The following is a 23,196-nucleotide window of genomic DNA, read 5'->3' as shown; positions in this document are numbered from 1 at the left end:
CGGAAAGGACACGCCCCGCGGTAAAGGATCTCCATAGGCGCTCACCAATCACAGGACTCAGAGGCTGACTGGCACCCCAGCCGCCCAACTAGAGGAAGGCTCTGCGTGCCAGCTCCGCGAATCAGTGAAATGGGTCGTCGGACTGACACACACAGCGCCAATGAGAACTCAGGGCGTCGTTTTCCTGTAGCCCGGTCAGAAAACCACTTCGCGGACGCTCGTTCCCGCCCACCGGGACGCGTCCTGCCTTCCCTCTCTCAATGGGGCTGACCAGCCGGCACGCGCGCGGCTCGGGCGGGGGCCAATCACCGCTGCCCTATCAAAGGCAGCCGTGCGCGGCGAGCCAATAGGCGGGGCCGTTTCTGAGGCCTGGCTGAGGCTGAGGTTGCGCCTGCCCTCAACTCCCGCCCGCGGGAGAGGCCCGGCCCGGCTCGGCCTGCGGTGGGGAAACTCCGAACTGGGCGTTATTCCTGGCGCCCGGGGCGGCGGCCAGGCTGTAAACCGCGCTGTTCCCCGGGAGCAGCCGGCGCCGCTGCCGGTTCTCCGCGGCGGGCAGACGAAGGCACGGGCGCTGTCCCGGGGGCAGTGATACACACCCGCCCCGCCCGCTGTCAGCAGTGGGGCGGGCGGGAAAAGCTCCGCAGGAGGAGGCGCGTTTACCTCCGGTCCTGGGCCTAGCGCTGCCCGAGCCCGCGGGCTCTGCAGACACATAACGCGAGAGCCCCTTTCGCACCGCTTCCCCGGCGGGGAGAACCGGCTCGGCCGCGCTGCTTGGCCGCCCCGCCTCGGCCGGGAGTTCCTGCGGTGTCCGGGCCCGCCCGAAAGGGGCGGAGGTCCCGCACCGGCGATGGCGGACGAGGCGCTGTTCCTGCTGCTGCACAGCGAGATGGTGGCGGGGCTGTACCGCGCCGCCGAGCAGGGCGAAGGGGTGAGTGGGGCTGGGGCCGTGCCAGGGCCGCCCGGCAGCCGCCGGGGCTGACGCGGTGGCGGCGCGTTGTGTCTTGCAGGAGAATGGGCGCTGCACCACCAAGCTGGAGAGCATGGGCTTCCGCGTCGGACAGGGGCTCATCGAGAGGTGAGTCCCTCCGGACCCCGGCATCTTCTATTTTGGAATCCCATTCTGATGGGCACCTGTGTTTGAGTGTCACAGGACAGTTTTGGGGTATGCATTTGACTGGTGCTTCCCATCATGAAAACTGAGTCAGGGTATACGGTTACTTTTAATACTTATAATCATCTTTAGTTTCAGTTTGTGTAGACTTTTGCATGCTTCCTAGTTCTGGTACGTTTCATGATCTTATTCTCTTTCTGATTTAATTCTTAAACGTAATTTTATGTTTGGCTACTACTCTGTTTCGTTTCTGCAAAGCGCTCCCAGTCCTCGTAACTTGGCTACCGAGCTCGTTTCTGCCTTGTTTGCTCGGGCCCTTTGGGGACCCGAGGTACAACTTCAGCGCCCTCGTTCCAGGGTCGTGTGAAGACTCTTGGTCTTGTGAAGTGATGCTTTCATTCAACAAAGTGATGCTGTTGTGCCAGATAAAGACCCTCAAGGAGGATAAAGGGAGAGAAAACTGAAATAAGCAAGAGAGAGATCTATCTCCCTTTTTGAAAAACAGGAACAAGTTTTACATGTTTGTTCCTATGTGTTAGACCTCTTTTGCATATTTGAGGATTCCTTCTAAGCAGTAGTATAGGTATGAGTGTTTTATCTTCTATGTACACATTTAATTGAAGATAAAACTGATGGAGTGCTTTGCATCTTTGTGTATGTCAATCATCTTTAGTAATCATGGAATTAAAACAATTTATTCTGCTATCATGTTGCAGATATTAAGGTAACACTGTTGCTCTTAAGTTAAAATACTTGATGAATGCAGAGTGATGCTAGAATGATGCTGTACAATGGTTGGAAAACTAATTTCTGTAACAGCCTCAAAAATAATGTTGCATAGTACCATTTTTAAAAAATTATTTTTCTGTTTAATTAGTGATGTGTGTACCATCATTATTGATACATGTCTCACTTATTTCTTAGGTTTACAAAAGATACTGCCAGGTTCAAGGATGAATTAGATATTATGAAGTTCATTTGCAAAGATTTTTGGACAACTGTATTCAAAAAACAAATAGATAACCTAAGGACTAATCATCAGGTACTAATGCTGTAGAATAAGATTTAACTTACAAAATCATTATGACTTTTGAATTGCTATTTCATTTTTGTTTTTCTTGGTCTGGAATGAATTACCTGATAAGAAACCCAAAATGCTCTTATTTGTTTTGTTTAAAAAGCAGGGTTTTGTAATATTCATGTAGCTTCAGAATACAATGTAATGATTGCTAGTGATGTCTTTATTGCCACTCTGTTTGAAAAGACTCAGTGCTTTGAATTTCATATGCACTGTTGCAGAGTTACATAGAGGGCGGGAGTGGTTACAGTTGATTAACATTTAAACAAGAACATTTTTTTATGTATCTCTAAATGTTAGTAGAAAACTAGTGAAAAAGTGATGTTGCTGTCTTAACATCTATTTAAATAGAATGGCTGCCTTGAAGTAATTTTTTTATTTTGAAGAATATTTACAGTTTTCAGCAGTTGAGACAGCTCACTCTAGTGAACATACTTGTGTAAGAAACAGCTGAAAAAATTCTCAAATTTGCATGTTGGTGACGTTGTGCTGTATCCATGTCCTTGTCTATATCAACAGCTACAGTTCTTAAAGCAAGATCAAAATAATTTAAGGAGCCATTTTACTAGAGTAAAAAAGCTTTTTCCTATTGAAGACTTGGTTATCTTTTGACCATTTTCCTTTTGTGTCCAATTAGTAAGAAGAAGATTTGTACAAAGATTGTGCCAAATAAAGTAGGTTTTATTTTTCAGTGATTTGTTTATCAATATTAACAGATAATAATTACCTTAGAAATCTGGTTTTTTTAATTCAAAGAAAGCTGCAGTATTGAGCTTAAGATTTTAATTGTATATACAACCTTTATTTAAGTTCAAGGGTTATGAAATTCCAAAGTAGCACAGTCATTAACAAAGAAATTAAAATGACAGGTGTAGATAAAGCTATACTATGTTCAGAATTTATTTATTTATTATTATATTTACTTATAGTTTTATTATACTAATTTATTATTGTTACACAAAATTGTAATGTAGAAAACACCAGACTTTTAATTCTGTTGTTTGCTAGGTGTGTTACCTGTACTGCTGTTAAGGAAGATAATTCCCACTGTATTTGAGAATAAGAATAGTGAATTGCATACCAGATAAAGATTGAGATTTGAATGTAAAAACCAGTATGCATTTGATATATGGCTAAAGACTTTCTGGTATGGAACTACTGTTTCTGAGCACTGGAAGGACTTTTCCAAGAAGAAATGTACATAAACGTTTTTTAGAGATCATATTATTATCTAGGAGTTTTGTTGTAAACTCATAATTAAGTACCTTTTGGTTTGATATTCCTTGCAAGTATATAATACAATTTGAACTTAAATCACATATGCCTTAATCTAAAATTTCATTTTTCAGCCTAAGAATAAAGATAAATGAAGACAATAAACAACATATATTTACAAATCAAATGTATTTACATAAAATGTTGATTCTAAGGTACTGCACATTCAACTAAAAAAAACCAACTTTTTTTTTTCTTTTTTAAACAGGGTATTTATGTCCTCCAAGACAATAAATTTCGTCTCTTGACACAAATGTCTGCAGGAAAGCAGTATTTAGAACATGCACCGAAGGTACCCTTCAATTTTATATGCGGGGTCTACCGGTTTGATTTGAATTTCCTTGATCTATTAATAATAACTTTAAATTTTGTAATTGAATGGATACAAACTCTTGAAAAGGGCAGCTAAAGATAAGTTTTCAGAACCTGTGTACTTTTTGGAAATGCACCTTGTTTTGGAACAGCGGATTTGATTTATGGTGCAAGAAACACTCATGGTTGTTGAGAAACTTGCTGCTGTTATGTTTCAATTATGTTGATGGTGGAAGCTTATCCGCCACTATCTGCTGCAGTCACACAAATTCTCTTTGGAAAGCATGTGCTTTCAGAAGCTTTTTTAAAACTTACAAAACACATTTGGAAGATACTATTTGTTAGTGAGAACAAGCTTCTGAGATGAGCTGATAGGAATGTTCAGAAAGATCTTCCACCAGTTAAGAACAGTTCTGAGTGCAGATGCTGAGTTAGGGTAATAGTTCATGTAAGTAAAATCAATGCCTCTGAAGAACCTATTATAGAGGACTTTAGTTCAGGTGGATGTAAGAAATAGAACATTCAGTTCCATTTTATGGTTTCTTAATTCTTGATCATCTTATTGCTGGCTACTGTCCTTGGGATTTTTTTTTTTAGTGTTTGGTGAGATGTTTCTTCTGTTTTGCAACATATATTTTAAGTATCCGCCGGCCTTTGTATTCTGCAATGTGGCCTGTGCCAAAATGCTGTCTTGCACTGTTCCTCCTTAATTGACTTTAATGCCACTTGCTAATTTCAACCAAGTCTTAGGAATATTGTTCTAAGAATATTGAATTCCTAAAGGTTTAATGGAATTAGAAACAAGTAACTCAGAATAGTGCCTCTAACAAGAGCAACTTGTGTTGTGAGCTCTGCTCTACCAAATACTGGAGCTTTTGTCCATTAGAGACCTGACAAGGTCTCAAGCACCAAACAAAACTTCCATAGCTTTCTATTGTCCAAGCATTAAGTCTTGTGCTTGAATGCTTAGTTTCAATCTTTATCAATAAGCTACAGCCTTTACCCTTATTTAAAGAGCAACTTTGTACTTAGTATTTAGCTTTTACCTGTGGACTAATCAGAGGAGGCCTATCGAATTTGGGAATAAAGAGTATTGTAACAGCTGAAGTTTCATCAATGCCTGCATGTAAGTAGTTCTTGGAGTATTCAATTACTATTTCACTTTATAACTTTCCTGGCTGATTTCATCACTGTATAAGCATTTATCAAGGTGGGATTAGTTTGAAGCTGCTGGGCTATAGAAATCCATATGAACTTCAGGATATGGCTTTCCACTAAATGCTTTGGTATTTAGAAAATACTGACAGAGGATAAACCTCCATCATGTTGAGTGGAAAGCAAAACTAAAAAGTTGTATTTGCATTTGAAAGGATCAAATGCATAAGGATGTATGTCCAGAAAGCTATTTGAATAAGTGAAGATCTTTCTGTACAGGAGCCATTAAAAAAGTTAGTAAGTCAGGTCCATTGTAGCTACTGCTCGATTAAAAATTTTCCACAGACTTTGCACAAATTCTAAATTTGGCTGACCTAACTTCTGTGATGTGGGAATGGATCAACTTACAGGGAAGAAGAAAAGAAAAAAAAAAGCTCTTCAGCTGGAGTTAAAATTTAAATGCTAAATTTAAATAATGGCACAATTGCTTACAATTGAACTGTAAGATTGGGATGTTCCTTACTATTTCTTTAAAAAAATTAATAAAATAGTTACTTGGAGAAATAACTCTAATGGTAATAATGTGACCTGACTTTGCTTTTTTTGCAGGTAAATTTCAGGTGATGATACAGAAGATGTAGAGCACATTCAAATCTGGGTATCTACCTTAAAAATCCTTTGTGTATGGATTCAGTATCTTGGCTCAGTCTTGTATATAACTTGTAAATTATAGCAGTATGCAGCACAATTCCAAAATATGTAATAAATATTCATTGAAATAACTTAACACTATCCTTGTGTCTTCGTATGAAATTTATTGTATTCCAAGGTGTTAATGTCCATATGGTAAAAACTGCGTACTCACAAGTTTTCAGCAAAATATTTCAATTACCAAGAGAGCACATCTGGAAGACCAGAGGCACAGTTTGAGAACAGAGTAAAAGCCTGATCAAGATGAAATTGGAATAAGAAACTAACGTGTGTTGTGTCACCTAATGTGAATGCCCAACTGCTGTTTTTCCCTGTTCACTCTGAACTGTGAGGCAGCAGAGATTGCCTTTGTATTTCTCTTACGGAGCCAGTGTCGGAATGGGGCATGTGGCATGTAGGAATGTAGGTATGATGCAGCAGAAACAAGAACTTACTTCTCCATAGTTAAACAGTTTCTCCTACCTCCTTAAAATTAGCACCTTTTTTTTTTGTGTCAGAATGATTTTACACCTAAGGTTATCTGTAGTGGCCAAGAAGGAAATTTGTTCTAGCTTGTTGTACATAAACTTGATATTAATGTACTTGCTTTTAATTGCTAACTACGGATCACTTCTGTAATGAGTGTGTGCAGGAAGATGATTAGGCCTGAAAGAAGCTATAAAGACATCGCCAAGACTCTTGAGGACACTGGGGTTTGCTAGATACTTGTTACAAGATTTGCATAACAATACATATCTTGCTGTAGGTAAGCATGAAAACATCTTGTTAAAACTTCTAATGAATTTTGCTGTAAGACTTTTCTGTTGGCAGGTTCAGGCCTTATACTTACTTTCAAATGCATCACAATAGAAACAGTGTTTATTCAGAAGCATGAGAATGCCTTGTGATTGTGATTCAGTTTCTGGTTTTGAGACCAGTAAATAACAGGCTAATTAGAAAAGCTCACATATTAAAATGACACCTTTGATACACAACTACCTTCCGTGTTGGGAGAAGTGTATGTTGTACTGTAGTATGGTGGGCAAGAACAGTGGAAACTGTTCTTTCATAAGTTCTAGTAAAGGTCTGAAAATTATAATGGATCAAACCTTTTCTAGAAAGCTGTCACAAGCTGGCAAGCTAGAGACTATAAATATGATAACCAGGGGTTTATTATACTTGAGCTTAAGATGTGACCAAGTTCTGATATTTTCAGGTACTGTGAATGATAGCTCAGATTAGCTGTAGCTGAATAACTTAACAGTTCTTGGAAACAAAGAGAGCAGAAATTGAACCAGCAGAATGCTGTCCCACTTTTTATAGAACTAGCAGAGGTGAAAGTAACTATGGTAGTATGGTACTCAGTGGGGATTTGCAGTTTGATTGAAAACACTGGGTTCTTATACTGGTTGTTTAGAAGAAGGTGGTGGTGGTTGTTCACCTTTATAACTCAGATTTGTTTGGAGTTGTAGGAGTGGAGAGTTAGCTAACTCGTATTCTTGCATTACCCAGGTTATTCAGTTGCCAACACATTCTGCTTTCAACATGCTGAAAATGTTACTATAAAGAGATTAGAAATAATTTGTGCTATGTGCCTAATAGATGGGCATTTCACTGTCATCATGTTTAGGTATCTGCAGTGGGGATTATTGTGGCATCATCATGGACAGAATCTGCTACTTGCATCTCCAGAATCTCTTACTTGCATCTCCAGAATCTCTTACTTGCATCTCCAGAAATAACACTCTGGTAGTTATTGCAACTAATTTTGATTTTTCAATGACAGTTAAGACTACCATTCCAGATGCAAAAATGCCAATCATTCAAAGCCATTTTAACAATGTATCAATAACTGGTTATGGCTAATGATTATTTTTAATAATGAGGAGAGGGACTTAATCTCCACAATACACAGGAAGCACGTCATTTAATACTCTATATCAATTGGCTGCTATGAGCTGAATTCATAGTTCCTTTAAAATGGATTTTTAATTGCAGAAGACAATTATAATCAGAGGGAGTTATGTACATACCAAGCAGATGCTGATCCTCTTGGCAAAGCACTCCACGTTAAATATATATGTAAATAAGTGAGCTAATGTATTTGTCAAGATACATTTGTACAGAAAATAAATTCTGTTAATAAATGCTTCTATTAAAAGCATTGAATACAGATGTGTAATTTTCACTGGTTTCTGCAACTGTTTACTAAAAATAGTATTATTACTCATGAAGTAGTAATATTTATATTTTACTAGAACAATTGTTTCAGTAACCTACTGGATATAGCTGAACTGCTTAGCAGTGCTTAAGCTCAGGCACCAAAACTTGAAAAAGTACCTTAAACCCTAGCTGTGTAAATTTCTATAGTAAGGCTGCTGTTAAATAGTATAGACTGAGAAAAAACACAGTGTTTACAAACACTCCATAAAATCCTTTAATTTTATTAAAAAAAGTCCTCAATAGGTCTGTTAGAAAAAGAACAATCATTTGTAATGTAACCTCAGACTTTACCTAATAGCAGTGTTCATAGGATTACTCAAATGGTAGAAATTTCTAACCAAGAATGTAGTTTACAAAGAGAGGAGCTTGAGAGATGATGCCAGACAGTTCATTTACCATTTCACGATGATGGTATCAGAGACGTTGACAATTTCATGCTAAAGTTCAGCTTAAGGTACTCATAGTTGTCCCAAATGCATTAGGGTGAGAGTATTCTGAAGGGATTGTATGGTACTTTGGGTCTGAACAGTGCAGTGTCTTGCTGTTAACTCTGATAATGCTGTTTGTACTGTGGCAATGCAAAATACTGGATATTGTCAAAATGGCCTAGGAAGGCTCATCAGCCAGGTCACGTTGATCGAAGTACCTAGTGGAATAAAGTGGAATATGGTAAAACACCTCTAATGCAATGTACTCCATACTTTGAGTTCTTAGATCCCTTGATTTCTAGCTCTTCTTTTAGTGTTTCTATCATAATTACAGCTTTGTGGTTCAGGCGGCTCGTCTGAGGAAAGGAATAAGCTTACTTTATTCTTAGGTTTATCTTAAGTCCTTTTAGCTAAGTATATTTGCTATATCATTTTTAAAAGAATATAGGTTAGGACAAGTAATCACACATTTATGCTGGACATACATTACTGTTTTAGGTGTATAAGTTGCATTACCTGCTAACTAAGCATATTATCAAGTTCAGAGCTGATATTTGTTCTTCATTCTTGTTCTCCTGAAAAAGAGGTAAATATTAGAATAGTTCTTTTGTTATCTGTGTCAAATAGAAAAGCTGTTACACGCCATGTTTTATGTATTTGTAGTCTTCCCTTCATTCTCAAGCAAACTTAGGACATGAAAAGTTAATTACTAAGACTTCAAGAATTGAAAAATAATCCTCTTGATCTGCTAAATTCACCAAGTCCTTTGCACAATGTTATATTAAATCTTACCTCCATTACCCTGACTTCTGAACATCGTCTTGCCAGCTGTCGAATAAGGGAGTGAGCTTCAGGTAGCAAAGGTTTTTCTAGGCATGCCAACAGCGCATAAAGCCATCTACCCTGTGAGGATTCAAATAACAAAAGTTTTAATTATAAGCATTTCCTTGAAGATTCAAGCTGTTATTGTTATACAGAGTAGGACTGGAGTGTAAGTCTCAAAACAAAATTGCATTTAAGTGCTACATGCTGTAATTGAATTTTGAAAGCCAAATTAGACACTACGCGGTAGAGTTTCGTGCCTCTAGATAAGATTGTGAGGAGTACTCCTGGGTTTCCTGGTATTTTTTGAATGCTGGCCAAAATACAAATTAATACAGCTTACAGTATTACCATCTGAGGGAAGGATTATTTTAGTAATATCTAAAGAGTATTACTTGGCTATTATTTTTTTAACTTCACAATCTGCAGAAAAACATTCCTGAAGAGTGAATCTATTAAGTCAGATCTTTGTGGAATTAGTGGTTAGATCTGCTTGAAGATTTCTACCACTCTGAAAACATGTCCTTTGCATTTTACTTCATAGAATTCTACTGCATTCTTACAAATATAATTTCTGCTACCAGTCTAACTTTTTCATTTAATTACAGTGTCTAGTGGCTTTCATTGTAGGACTAAAGTAAAAGTCAATGTGCACATTCTCTGCAACACATTGCTTAAAAAGAAACAAGTGCTACAGAAAAGGACAGAACGTGAAAGGCTTTTTAGTGACTCAAAAATAGTGAAACTGTGTTTAGTATCATGTAAGTAATTTTTCATGACTCTCTTGCTTTGTGGTACTGAAGGAGATGAGATGCATTCACCAAGGTGTTCTGTAGATACAGTGCCAGGATTTCTTAGGTTTGGTTTATCGCCACACTAATGCAGCTAAGCTTTCTGGTGTGTGCTGCACATGAAAAGATTAAATATGTTTTTGCCAGCACACTGTCATGCACCTCCAAACTAAAATGGAGGTGTTGGTAAATGCAGTGTGTGGCACCCTGGCAGCTTAAACTGATCAGAACCAAAGCTGCTGCTCTCTGACCCTCTGCTCTCCCCAACATTGATAATTGTCAAGCCTTATGGCTTAAGTTAGTTTGGGGAGTGATAAAAAGGGGAGGGGTTTTGGTAATACTTGTTAGGTCTGTATCTGGTATGTTTTGTAATCAGCCTTCCAGCAAGTTCTGTGAATACTTATTTTAATATCTAACCAAGAAAGCTTTGAAAGTAACAATATGACACATCCATCTAAAAAACTCTTTAGAAATCAAAATAATTTAATAGAAAACTATAAACAATTTATGCTTCGTTTAACGCATTCATGTGCAAGTAGTTAAATTAAAAGTTACCAGTTCTGGAGTAAATTTTTTCTCTCCAAACCAGCTTATCAGGTATTCTAAGACACTGGTTACTGTTGCCTTCAAAAGAGGAACAGAAAGAGACAATACTTGAAATGTTTAGTTTTGTTGTCCTTCTAGCTGAAGGATTTTATTATAAAATATTTCTACTCCACTGTGATACTCCATGGTATTTATTCCATGTTGAAGTTACATATAAGGGTAAAGTAAGTGTGTTAAGCACCACTTCCCGGAAAGAACTTTATATAAAATGAAGTAATTTTCAGTGTTAACAAAAAGTTATGGATAAATAGTTACAGATTAGGAAAGAGGCATCACACTGACTAGTTGTTTCTGCATAAAGATGACTAGTGGGAAACGTAGTAAAGGAATGATAAATGTGACTCGTCTTGCAATGTATGTAAAAGTTCACAATCAAGTTGAAGGGCTGCACTTAAAACACCAAATGAGAAACCTTAAAACATTGTCAAGCACCTATTGGGGCATTCAGCAAAAATTCAAACACTAAATGTTCTATAGAGAAATTACAACAACAAAATACTCTTAAAACTAGTAACGAAAAATATTCCCTAGTAAAGTTATTTGTAGCTGAAGGTGAGATAATGATTACATGTCTTCCTTCAAAGTGTACAATGAATAGAAGTTGTAATAAACAATTGCCTACTCTAGGCACAGAAAAATAGATAAGACTGCTGCAACAGTCAGAATCACACAGTAACATTGCCTACATCATTATTTCTCATATTTTACTAGGTAGGCTTACCTGATTCATCCTGCTAACAATACTTAGCAAAGGGGGAAAGCCCACCTGAAAAACATGAAGTTGGAAAATGCAAACATTATCATAAACATTTTTGTTCTAATTTGATGTGCTAAGATTTTAAGGTGATGTTCAGACACTTCTAGTGATTGGAAAGTCTGTTCAGAGCTTTGAAATCTGTTAAAAAATCTTCAAGCAAGTTGAAGATAAGGTCTAGTCAAATTTGGTATCAGAGAACCTTGCTTTTACTGTTTTTTGTTAAAGTTTTGTTTTTTCAAAATGATGCAGTGAAAGGCATGTTTGTAGGATAACATCTATGAGGAGGGTAATCACATATCACTATGCAACAAACACTAAAGAAGTCTATGCAGACTTTCCATTCAGATCAGCAAGCAACAAAGTAGTGCACTTAAGCTGACAACAGATGAAGGAACTCTTCAGCTTTTTGACTGAAGAGATAAACTCATTCTCTGCTTCACAGTTTCTGCTTAAAAGGAATGAAAAATGGGACTTTCTGCACTCACCAGAGAGCCTATTTTCTATTTAGCACAAGTGGTAGTAAACAGTAGGATTTTTTTCTGGCAGTTAGTCTACAAAATAACAGCTGAAAACTACATATAAGTCCTATACTTACCTTCATGTAATCAATTCCTATACTTTCATTATTGGGTAGTGCATCTATTTCTGAGTGTATTCTTTCACCCAGGCAGAACTTCTTCCAGCCTTCTTCATCCTCTGATTTTGGCTGAAGTAAATAAAAATAAATGAAAACTGTGTAATACTGCTGTCTTGAAGACACTGGAGAAAAGACTTGATAATATTCTTAAACTGTTGCATGAAACCATAAAAGCAAGATTAACCATGGATTTAATGAGTGGGAAAACAAACCACATGGCACTGTTATGAATTCTACTCACCATAATAACATTGCTGTCCAAATGTTGTGACCGCCAGTGATTTCTGTGCTTGTTCAGGCTCTGAGTAATTAAAACAAAGCCAAATCACAGCTTAACTCTGCAGTTATTTTATCCTAGCAATAAGTGCTCTTCATTACTCTTAAAATGTACGAAAAGTATGTTTTATGACTTTCTATAAATCAATAGATTTATAGGCAGCACAACTGGCCAAGTATTTCTCATGCCTCTTAGCAGAAATGTAATTAAGGTGCTCATACTGTGTTTTTGGAAGTAATGTTAAAGCTGAAGGAATTTTGAAGTCTACTGCATAAAGTTTAGCCTAGGTAATAAGCTTTAATAGTCTTCTAGACTTCTCTTGGTATAACAAACTTAAGAAAAAATCCACTGATTTAATCCAAAACCACACATAAAGCCAATATCCTATTTCCAATAGTGGTCTGTATCTGCATCAGAGGTCTACAGAACAGTTTGAAAGAAGGCAAGTGTGCTTCCTTAGCACATTTCTTCTAGCTGATGGGGATGCCATGTAAGACAAATTGGTCTGCTTGACAGTTTTCCTGTAGGGAGATGTAAACATTCTGTAACAGAAGAAATTTGTCTCCCAATCTAATTGTTATTGTAGCCATACAAAAGAACAGATAAAAATGCTGTAAGTAACAGCAGCTGAGGCAGTGTTTGAACAAGTGATTTCCAATGCTCTTTTTAGGTTTTAAAGACTTTTTAGGATAGTCTCACACTTCACAGTGTTAATTCTGGCACAGATGAGAAGACAATTGATTTGTGCATTAAAGAAATATCTATACAGTGAATATTCTTTTAGATGTCAGTTTCCTTAGTTCTCCTAAAACCTTAGATTATGACTAATATACAGGATGCAATGTGATCCCTCATAGAAACAGGGGGTAGCTCAGTTAATGTTTAGATGCATCTCCACCTTCACTGATTTTCCTCCCTGAAAAAAACATGGTACATGAGTTCATGCAGAGTTCAGTGCTACAGCAGCTTTGGCACAGCTGGTCATACCTCAGTACTTGAGGTATTCCTGCAGTGCAGCATCGATGCACTGCATGCTGTCCACCGTACTGGGGTAACAAATGATCTCTCAAATGATCTCATCTTTGTTATGTTTTCCATTTCACCCTGTTTGAACTGTACACAGAGAATAATGGAATCAGAGAGAGGTTTGGGTTGGAAGGGACGTTCAAATGCCATGTAGTGCAACCCCTCTGCCATAGGCAGGGACATCTTCAACTAGATCATGCTCAGAGCCCCATCCAACCTGACCTTTACTGTTTCCAGGGATGGGGCATCTACCACCTCTCTGGGCAAGCTCTGCCAGTGTTTTACCACCCTCATTGTGAAAAAATTCTTCCTTATATCTAATCTAAATTGACCCTCCTTTAGTTTAGAACTGTAGCTTAGCTGAACCTAGAACCTTTACCCTTTGAGAGTGCTTAATTTTCTAGTTTTGTTGTTATTTAAGAGCAGGGTGCAAACGTGTTAGGAAAGATTTAAGTCTGTGCTAACACTACAACCTTACAAATACATTTTACCAAATAAATATTTCTCCTCATAATGGGTGCCACACATCTGTTGGGTGTCAACAGATTCCTTAATGGAAAGTGTGTTCTACTTTATGAATGTCCTGGTGGGTTAGAATCCACTTGTTTTTTTCAGTTGAGTTCTGCAGAACATTTCCTGCTAGCACTTGGTTTTAATATAACTGATCACATCATAGAGGTTTTTGTTCCTCCTCAACTACTCCATATCACTTAATCTAAATACTGACATATTTTTGCTGAAGTTGAAGAATTTTTTAAATGTGACTCTCTCAAGACTTTTATCAGGGGTTTAAAAGCCATACAGTATATACTCAGTTATTTTTCAAGAACTTAAAACATTTGCCTACAAACATCTATTTTACCACAAAGTCATAATATTTCTATACTAGATGTAAAGTTGTCCCCCAGAAAGCACAGATATTCTATCTAGACTGTGCAAGATCCCTCACATACACTATTTTGTACCTGACGTACAGCTGAGAAATTGGCCACCTGCTGCTGCTGCCACCTGAGTGTTGGAGAGTATCCTTCAGGAGCAGGCTGACATCCGGAAATCTGAGAAAACACCGGCAATAATTATAATGTAAAGAGAGCTTTATAAGAAGAATCCTTAAGAACAAGAGAATCAGTGGATCTTTACTGTTAGGTAAACAATATCCTTTAAATCTTCACCTAAGGTAACTTCATGACCGCATCCAAGACTGACTTAAGAGTTGCTTCAGACAAAATTTCTTCTGTCTGACTCTTCTCATATTTACACAGAAAGCAGAACTAAGTGTTCAAAACATATTGTCAATATTTAAGGTCTTTCTTTTAGCAATTATTCTGCCTTAATCTCCCTGTTTATAAAAATCAGGGTGCTGTTTCCTTACCTTGGACAGAAGCTATCAATCTTAGGCATTCTACTTGTCAAGATAATAAGTTCAGAAGACAGAAGATCACAAAAACATCTAGGAAATTAACTCTTACAATTAAGTAGATATAACCTTTTTAAAGATTAGCATGAAACAGTTATTTAAAAAATTAAAATCTTTCTACAAGTGTTTAAGAATTCCACTACAGACAGATGAAGAGAATGGTCACAGAAGTTACACGGTCATGTCAGCACCAGAAACTTCCCTTGAGCAATCTAGTAGTGAAATTTCAGATTACACAGAGAACAGCAAACTTGGTCTCTTGAACTATTTGAAAGCAGATTAAAGACCAAGCTGGCAGGCCAATGTAACAACAGAAAAATTTGCTTGGGCAGTAAGGAAAAATTCCAATAAAATATTATTACCAATAAGGAAAAAATGGTGGTAGAATTTTGTCTGACTTTAGTAAAGCTCAGCTGCACTTACTACCCTTACCCTAGATATAAATTTAAACCTTAAAATACGTATGGAGAGATCTTTCTTCTAAAATTTATGCAGGTTAATTTAATTTTATGATTACATATTTGTAAAATTTAATGCAACATTTGATTTCCTCAGACAGTAAAATAGTCTGCTGTGTATCATATAGTATGGATATTATCAATTTAATCAGTTATAAAGACTGCTGTTAACCAGCAGTTGCACAGATGTTTTTTCGAATCCAGACATTTAATTCTTTAAATGCTTTTAAAATCCAGCAGTGCTATTTAGTTATGCCGACTTCCCAAAATTAGTATAAACATCATATTAACATTGTTGCCCTTTATTTTTTCCCCTTTCAAAATGTGTAGAAGCTCTCAAACTTACTGAAATGTTTACTGTCTGCTTCTTTTTCAATTTTCTGGGGTCAATTTTTGCCACGACCACATCGGGACATCGTGCTGCTTCAATCCTACAAAATAAAATCAAGTGGCTGCATTTTTTCCATTCTGTAACAGGTGGATATATGCCGGATGTCTCTGAAATACTCCTAGAGTCATGGAAAGCATGAGTTGGAAGGGACCCATCAGGATCATCGATTCCAACTCCTGGCCCTGCGCAGGGCACCTCAGCAATCACACCATGTGCTTGAGAGCATTGTCCAAACGCTTCTTGAACTCTGTCAGGCTTGGTGTTGTGACCACTTCCCTGGGGACCCTGTTCCAGTGCCCAACCACCCTCTGGGTGAAGAATGTTTCCCTGATATCCAACAGAAACCTCCCCTGACTCAGCTTCATGCCGTTTCCTCGAGTCCTGTCACTGGTCACTAGAGCGAGGAGACCGGTACCTGCCCCTCCTGCAGGTGTGTAAGACACGGATTTGCCGGCGAAAGGGCAGCACCGCTCGGCCGCCCTGGCGCGCCGCGACGCGCAGCTCGGCCCGGGCAGCACCGGGGCCGCGCCGCTCTAGCGGAGAGGTGACGGGCTCGCCCCGAACCATCCGCCCTGCCACTCACTGGACGCGCTTCAGATACTCTTGAGGTGTCCTGGGAGGCACCGTAGGGTCGAAGTCCTCGGCCAGGTCCCAGTCCCCCACGGGCAGCAGCCGCGGCATCAACTCCTCCACGCCCGGCTCCATGGCCGGTCGGCGCTGCTCTCGCGAGAGCGGCGGAGCGGGAGGGGCGGAGCCGCTCCGGTACCGGGAGCGCGGCTGGGGGGCGATGGGGCCCTCGGGGGGCGATGGGGCCCTCGGGGGGCGATGGTGTCCTCGGGGGGCGATGGTGCCCTCGGGGGATGATGGTGCCCTCGGGAGGCGATGGTGCCCTCGGGGGGCGATGGTGCCTTCGGGGGGTGATGGTGCCTTCGGGGGGTGATGGTGCCCTCGGGGGGCGATGGGGCCCCCGGGGGGCGATGGTGCCCTCGGGGGGTGATGGTGCCCTCGGGGGGTGATGGGGCCCTCGGGGGGCGATGGTGCCCTCGGGGGGTGATGGGGCCCTCGCGGAGCCCTCAGGGCGCCCCGGTAAGGGAGGCCTGGCGGTGCGCTTTGATGTGTCGCGACCTGCTCCGGCCGTTTCGGCTGCCCTGAAAACCCCGTGAGGGGAGTTTGGCCCAAGAGCAGAGCAGAAAGGGGTTGTGCCAATTTACTGCCCATCAAACCAGGCCAGTTGTTGGAAAATGTGGAATGTGTAAAATTTTTACATAGAAGAAGAAGGGTGATTGAATCCGTGAAACAGAGAGCAGCTAACAAGCTCTAAGTGATGCCCAGGTGTTAGAAAGACAAACTACTTGTTGGTAGAATTGCCTTATTAAGGTTTAGGGCTGGACATGCTTCAAAGATCTCAGACCTAGGGGGAGGTTAACAGTGGCTGGGAAGAAGGATGTACCACTGATAGTGGACACAAAGAATGCAGAATTTGTGAGCCACAAGGACATTTGATAGAACTCCCAAGATAAGGAAGAAACTAATAAAGCCAGCTCAGCCACTGTGCTGATCCAGCTCCAATTGGGTTAAAGGTAATTCTGGCAGGGGCAGATCGTGACCACCAACTCAAAAAATCCTCTGACCCAAGATAAGAGAAAGAATGAGCGTGCAGACTAATTATTATGAGCAGTGAATCATTAACATATAGAATGCTAATTAATAAGAGTTCTAGGTACCTTGTAGCAAATGAATATTAATGCCTTTGTTTGCTTAAATGTATAAATAGTGAACAGTTTTGGTAGATATGTTGCTGGCTTTGTAAATTTGCCACCTAGAAAATTCTTCTCTCAGTGCAGAACTGTAAATAAATACCTCAACTCTGTGTGTGGATTGGCCTCTCGCACACCTGGTGAAAGGACCTATTTTGGGACAACACTATTTTTGATGACTATGTGTAAACCTTTAATAATCACGTTCGTAAGGCCCTATGCCATTATTCTAATGCACTGTAGTTTTTACAAGTGACTCTTTAGTAAAAACTCACCCATTAGTATTTTCTATTTTACCTGTGAACATCCAGTAATAATAATATTTGTCCCTTCTTTGAAATACTTAGAGATCTGTGGTTGAAATCAGTTACATAAAATTAATTGCTATAAATTTACACAGAGTTCTCATTCTGGAAGGGTCAGTGTGTGAATTGTTCCTGTACGCGTTTATCTAAAGACTATTATGTGGGAGCACCCCCATGCCAGAAAGCAAGGTAGCACATAATGGGATTGCTTCTCAGCTAAGATAAAAAGCAGAAGGATGATGCTGTAATAATTTACATTATGTATTATGAAATTCCTGTTACACTAAATGTCAGTCTAGATATGATCTTTCCTATTAGTTCTGCATGTGAAGTCATTTTGGTGCTACGCACAGTCCGTCTAGTAGATCGGAGTAGTTCTAGATATTTGTGACATGAGTTCAAAAAAAAGGAATGCCCTTTTTTTTTTTTCCCCTGCAAGGCTGTGTTTTAGCTGTTCTAATCAAACACCTACCTTAACTCCTCCTCTCCCAGGGCTTTTGTTTGTTTTAAGGTGTTTCCAAAACCACCTACGTGTACCAGGGAGTTTTAATTCTGAAACCCGGATCTAAGGTCCTAGTTGAGTGTGCAACAGTTGCAGTCACCACTAGAAATAAAACTTGCTTAGCTAAAACTACAGTGATAACGCTGGGCAGGCTGACTGATGATCAAGACAAAAGCTTTGGTGAGTCCAGCTATAAAAAGTTCATTTCTAATACTTTGTAATATTCAGAACTTATTTTTCCTATTTCTTGTAAAGTCAAGAACTATGAACAGAAAGAGAATCCACAGATATAAATATTCTTTAAATATACTTTCTGTCTTTAGATTACTTTTTCTGGAATTTTCCATTGATACTTTTTAAACAAAGTAACAGGTTTTTAATTATTACAGGTAGTCTTCCACAGGTAATAAAATTGTTCCTAACAAGTTTTGCCAACAATGCTGATGCAATGGCAAGCAAATATGACTCTGTGGAGAAAGAGGAAAAGTAAACTGGAAATGTATATTCTTTCTCCTCAACTGCATAGGTATTATGGAAGAGTACTTTTCCAAAGAAAGGGTAAGCTGCATTAGTGGATATGCACTTCTGGCTAAAAAAAATTAAGAATCTAACACGTAAACTAAAAATTCTGAATTAGGAAAAATTAAATGCTTTCAATCTACCTTCTAATACTGGGAGCTAATGAAATAATTTCCTATAGTGAATATATAACTATTTTCTGTTCTATTTTTTTCTTTCTCCTCGATTTTCTCTGTGGTTTGCACCATCATAACAGCTGCAAGACTTTTCTTGAAATTTAGAGCATTGGATTGAGTTATTATGTAATGAAATTTAATTGTACTGATGATTGGTTAAAAATACTGTATATCTTTTATTCGTAGTGAATTTTCAGAGTAGTATACTCTCTTATTTTCCCTTCTCCTTTATGTGTCTTAAAGTATCAGTTGCCTCTTTTTTCTCTTGTGGTTTACTCTTCATCCCGCAGTTTTGATTTTGGGACTTGCCTCTTTTTAATGTAACTTTCCGAAAATGTTTCACAAAGTATTTGAGTACTTTGAAATTATAACACTGAATTGTTTTCTGTGCATCTGCTTGAAGTTCACTCTGTTGTGGGTTTTTGGGTTTGGATTTTTTTTTTTTTTTTTTTTTTTTTTTTTTTTTTTTTGGTGTTCAGACTGAGGCTAAGTGTCCTTGGCAAGCTCCTGCTTAATATTCCCCCAACTGGCAGTGGGATTTGGGGATGAGAAAATTTAAAATCCCTTCCTTACAGTTCTGCTTTTGTTTACATGCTCATGTTTTTAGACTGAAGAGGACTGGCAAATTATACTGGAGATAATAATAACATAGAAATTCTATCATAATGACATCTGACATGTAAGAAAAGACGATAAGGATGTTTTAGTCATTTATATTTGTTTGGAGGTCATAGCATGGTTCTCCGAGTTGCAATAAAGCAGGACGGGGTAGTCAGTCAGCAGAATGTTTTTCAGTCCTCCCCCATGTCCGAATCGGTGGCAATGAGATATCTCAGGAAAGACAGAAGTTGCCGTTCTAGCCTTTTGCGGCAGGCTCGTTAAAATGATTCCTGAAACCGAAGCGTCACTATAACTTGGGTTTGGGGGATAAAAAGATAACCACACTAATAAAAAACCCAAACAAACCCGTACAGTTGTGTTTATGTGAAAGTTATTGTGCAGATAGTAAATAAACACGTATTTATAAATATTTCTAAATATGAGGTATTGTTTCAGGCTAAAAACGAGCAGGAATATAATTTCAGTATATTTTTTCCCCAGGAACGCTGAAGAAACATGTAAACAATCTTCCAGATTAAAAAGTTGCCATAAGTACACCTAGTGGAAGGTGGGCAACGAGCAGGGTGAGCTCAAGGACTCCTGGAAACCTGGCTGGCTCAGTCCCGAGGAATTCTCTGACAGACAGAGTAGCTGCGGACAGAGCAGCGCATCCGGCACCTGCGAGCACAGGTGCAGCCCCAGCGCTGCCGGAGGGTAGAGGAAGCGAAACTGCCTCCGACAGCCGGGATGTCTCCTTTCCTGAACGGGTTGCGGACGCAGACGGAGGCCCGGGGGGCCGCGCCGCGGTGTGCCGGGGGCGGGGAGCGGCGGCGCTGAGCCCGCCCCACGCTCTGCCCCTTGACGTGGCGCGGACTCTCCCATCAGCCATGTTGATGCGTCGGCAGCGCCGGGGCGGCTGTGAGCGGGCGGGCGGCGAGAGCGGCTACGGCGAGAGCGGCGGCCGGGACGCGGGGTAAGCGGGCAGGGCAGGGCTGAGGGGGCAGCGCAGGGTGCGGGGAGCCCGAGCGGGCCGAGCTGGGGGTGCCGGGGGGAGGACAGTCCTTCGCCGGCGCCGTGGCGGCAGCCGCGCTCCCCGCGCTGCGGGGTTCGGGTGCACCGGCCTGGCTGCCGGGTCCGGAGCGAGTGTGGTGGGAGCTCCCCACCGTGGCAGTGGGGGATCCCCGGGCGGCCTGCGCTGCTCTCGGGGCCCCCGGTGGCCCTGAGGTACCCGGGGTACTGCCGGCGGCGGGTCAGCGCTGCCCGCGGCCTCCCGGGCCGGGGGTGCGGGCGCCCTTCCCGTGCGGCGGGGAGCGCCCGCCCGGGCCGGGGCGGTGCTCGGACCGCCGAGAGCGCCGTGGTCGGCCGGGGCTGCCGGAGCTCGGGTAGGGCCGGCGGGCTACGGCCTTTGCACGGCCGTCGCTGCGCCCAGGGTAAAGGGCGGCTCGCTCCGGCAGCGGCTGCGGCGCTCCTGTGCCCAAGCTCTGCTGTACCCGCGTCGTTGTGCCGCTGGCGGGGGTGCCTTGAGGTGTAGGTAAAACTATACAAAATGCAGGCCCTGCTGCTTTTGAATATGTGTTTCTCTTCTAATTTAGGCGGGTTATCACATACCTTGGTTATTAAAAAACAAAGAAAGTCCTCAGTAACAGGACTGGGAGAGCACGTTTGGAGGATGGCTGTGTTTCAGTAGTGAAAATGTTGTCAATTTGTCAACTTGTAATTGCTTTAGATAACTACTTAGCCATTCTCCTCGTGCATTCGAGTTCCTCCTTGAAACTGAAATAGATCTGTATCTGATGCGCGATTTGGGCATAAAGAAATTGTTACCAGATTGTTAGTGCATAATAAACTGAAAGTAGGTGTTTTGTGAGAAAAGTACACAGTGAACTGTTACTGATCTGGTTGTATTTAAACACATGGTCATATGTGGGACTCTGGTCCGTCTGTGCTGAACTCTTACAATGCCGTAAAGAGAAATGTTTTGATTTTGTTTGTATGTGCTTCTGAGGATTAATGGATATTGTTGTGGGGATCTTCTGTATTGGGACAGATGTACCCGGGATGTATAAATGTTTAAAGGTGCTAAAAGTCAACCAGTGACTCTCTATGCAACTGAAGCGTGGCTTCTTTTGTGACACAGATTGTCATGGTGCAGGGATGCAAGGTACATTCAGCCTTAGCAGTGGGAGGTAGGAAGGAAGCCAGAAAGGATTGCTAGTTTTGTCTGGATATCCTAATCTGCAGCAAAGGTAAAGCAGTGACATCCCAACATGGGAGCTGTTGCTTTCAGCTGTTCTGAAAATCCCTTCTCTGTTGTTTTCCGAGGGCAATGAGTATTTTGTGGCATTTGGGTGTCCACAGTTTGGTGTGTACCCTGTAGGTCAGGAGGCTTTGCTGTTCTTGTATAATGCAGTACCTCTCCACAGCTATCCCAGAAAATGTGCCTGCATAGCTGTAAAAATAGTACTGAATGTAACTTGTCAGACCAAGAGTCCACATTTGATGAATGATGAAATAGGTCAGCATTATTGGCTCTTGAAAAGGAAGAAAAGGATGGAAGAAAAGATGGAGGAGAAAGTAATTATTAGCAGGTTTTGCCTTCCACATAGGGAATACATGCTTTATGAGAAAGTAACAGTATGTAACTCCATAAGTCCAAAAAATCCTTTATGTATATATGTGCTTATTATTAGTCACTGCACACTGGTGCTTGTACATTGCTCTCTAAGGAGCAGTAACTGTGTGGTAAAAGTAATGTCTGCGTAAAGCCATTTCAAACATTGCTAGAGTAAAATGTTGAGAAAACAGTTTGAAGTCCAGTACAGAAAGTGTGAGTTCATGTTGCACTGTTTGGAGCTGGAGTTGGTGTACTTTGTAGCCAATGCCAATGAATGGCTGAAATAACCTTTAAATTGCAATTTGCTCTGTCTTCTCAGATCATTTTTAAAAGGAGGGATTATTCAGTTTGTGGTTATAGTGGAGATAGTTGCCTAGTGCAGATTCTTGCATCGATACCCTGTTTTTCAGGGATAATGCTCCTTCACCTTTTTTACAAAACACTGATGGATTTTAATCTGTTAAGAGAGAAATTTCTTAAATTCTATATCCTCTTGAAATACCAGGCTGTTCTTTCCTCTCTTAGCTGGATTAACTTCTGTCTCAGATCTCTCTGTAGAAATTATAACTTCCAGATATTCTCTCCTTTTGCTCAGTTTTGTCCCCTGCCTGATGGTATTGCAGCAATTTGAGTAAAAGTGATGGTGGAAGTGCTCTTATGCACAAAGTCCCGTATGCTCCCTGTGTTGCTATTGCCATGACATGTTTAGATAGGAGCAGATGTGCACCTAGTATCAGTGACATGCCCATTAAAATATTGATTATTTCCTAAGGATATTAACTGTGAAAGTGGTGCTTCTCTTTGTTTTATGTATTTTGTTAATCTGTTTTCTTGAAAGTCAGCATTAGAGTAAAACCACTAAGTTAAGCTATAATTTAAAATAACTTGAAAAGTTTTTAACTGTCATAGAAACAAAAGGTACAATGCTATTATAATTTTGGTAAATAGAGATAGGTTTTGATAAATGGAGAGTTTCTTGGAGTCTCACATAGCATATGTAATGGCAGGACTTAGAATTTCAGTGTGCTTGTGAGAATTCCTGATTTAAATCCCAGTTCAGGAGGATTCCAGCATTTCTGATAGCTGTTCATTAACTTAGTACAGTCTAAATTGAGACCTAGGAGCATTTCTACTTCCTCTAACAAGGTTCATGTAGACTTTTATGATAAATTCTTGATTATTAGCCAGTGTGAGTTTAGATATCCTAGTTCCTGGAAAAACCTGTGCTATATGTACTATAAAAGGTACTGTGAAGCATGCAACAGATAT

General features: G+C 40.4%; 3 protein-coding genes across 9 annotated transcripts in view; 2 read left to right on the top strand and 1 right to left on the bottom strand.

The window, feature by feature from the left end:
• Positions 1-794: 794 nt before the first annotated feature.
• Positions 795-5,713, top strand: TRAPPC6B (trafficking protein particle complex subunit 6B). Its single transcript, XM_064658668.1, has 6 exons — positions 795-928; positions 1,008-1,075; positions 2,036-2,153; positions 3,673-3,756; positions 4,809-4,902; positions 5,541-5,713. The coding sequence occupies exons 1-6, from the start codon at positions 848-850 to the stop codon at positions 5,570-5,572; spliced, it is 477 nt and encodes a 158-aa protein (XP_064514738.1). The 5' UTR covers positions 795-847; the 3' UTR covers positions 5,573-5,713.
• Positions 5,714-8,034: 2,321 nt separating this feature from the next.
• On the bottom strand, positions 8,035-16,194 carry GEMIN2 (gem nuclear organelle associated protein 2). 7 transcript variants are annotated; one of them, XM_064658664.1, is made up of 10 exons: positions 16,038-16,193; positions 15,410-15,494; positions 14,154-14,243; positions 12,127-12,186; positions 11,844-11,954; positions 11,213-11,257; positions 10,441-10,509; positions 9,065-9,175; positions 8,789-8,847; positions 8,035-8,490 (listed from the first exon to the last, which is right to left on the bottom strand). In XM_064658664.1, exons 1-10 carry the CDS (start codon positions 16,157-16,159, stop codon positions 8,451-8,453), a joined length of 792 nt encoding a protein of 263 aa, XP_064514734.1. In that variant the 5' UTR covers positions 16,160-16,193; the 3' UTR covers positions 8,035-8,450. The 7 variants fall into 7 exon arrangements, with proteins under 7 accessions (XP_064514734.1, XP_064514731.1, XP_064514732.1 ...); XM_064658661.1 differs by lacking the exon at positions 16,038-16,193 and adding an exon at positions 15,870-16,031 and having other exon boundaries at positions 8,211-8,490; positions 14,142-14,243; XM_064658662.1 differs by lacking the exon at positions 16,038-16,193 and adding an exon at positions 15,870-16,031 and having other exon boundaries at positions 8,211-8,490.
• The window catches only part of SEC23A (SEC23 homolog A, COPII coat complex component), a 33,477-nt gene continuing 26,460 nt past the window's right edge, over positions 16,180-23,196 (top strand). The window contains exons 1-2 of the mRNA XM_064658658.1: positions 16,180-16,192; positions 20,269-20,286. The gene's annotated coding sequence lies outside the window, so the exon portion shown is untranslated. The remainder of the gene's footprint in view (positions 16,193-20,268; positions 20,287-23,196) is intronic.

The sequence above is a fragment of the Pseudopipra pipra genome, chromosome 6, assembly GCF_036250125.1.
Source record: "Pseudopipra pipra isolate bDixPip1 chromosome 6, bDixPip1.hap1, whole genome shotgun sequence".
NCBI classification, from domain to species: domain Eukaryota; kingdom Metazoa; phylum Chordata; class Aves; order Passeriformes; family Pipridae; genus Pseudopipra; species Pseudopipra pipra.
Note: the sequence above shows the minus strand (reverse complement) of the source record. Positions and strands in the feature narration are given on the sequence as shown.

Excerpts from the sequence above, each read along its gene's own strand:
- TRAPPC6B (XM_064658668.1), top strand. The coding sequence starts at position 848 with ATGGCGGACGAGGCGCTGTTCCTGCTGCTGCACAGCGAGATGGTGGCG. Across the intron at positions 2,154-3,672 it reads ACCTAAGGACTAATCATCAG|GGTATTTATGTCCTCCAAGA; the intron begins GTACTAATGCTG and ends TTTTTTAAACAG. Across the intron at positions 4,903-5,540 it reads AGTTTCATCAATGCCTGCAT|GTAAATTTCAGGTGATGATA; the intron begins GTAAGTAGTTCT and ends CTTTTTTTGCAG.
- GEMIN2 (XM_064658661.1), bottom strand. The coding sequence starts at position 16,021 with ATGGTTCGGGGCGAGCCCGTCACCTCTCCGCTAGAGCGGCGCGGCCCC. Across the intron at positions 11,258-11,843 it reads TAGGAATTGATTACATGAAG|GTGGGCTTTCCCCCTTTGCT; the intron begins GTAAGTATAGGA and ends CATGTTTTTCAG. Across the intron at positions 8,848-9,064 it reads CAGAAGTCAGGGTAATGGAG|GAGAACAAGAATGAAGAACA; the intron begins GTAAGATTTAAT and ends CCTCTTTTTCAG.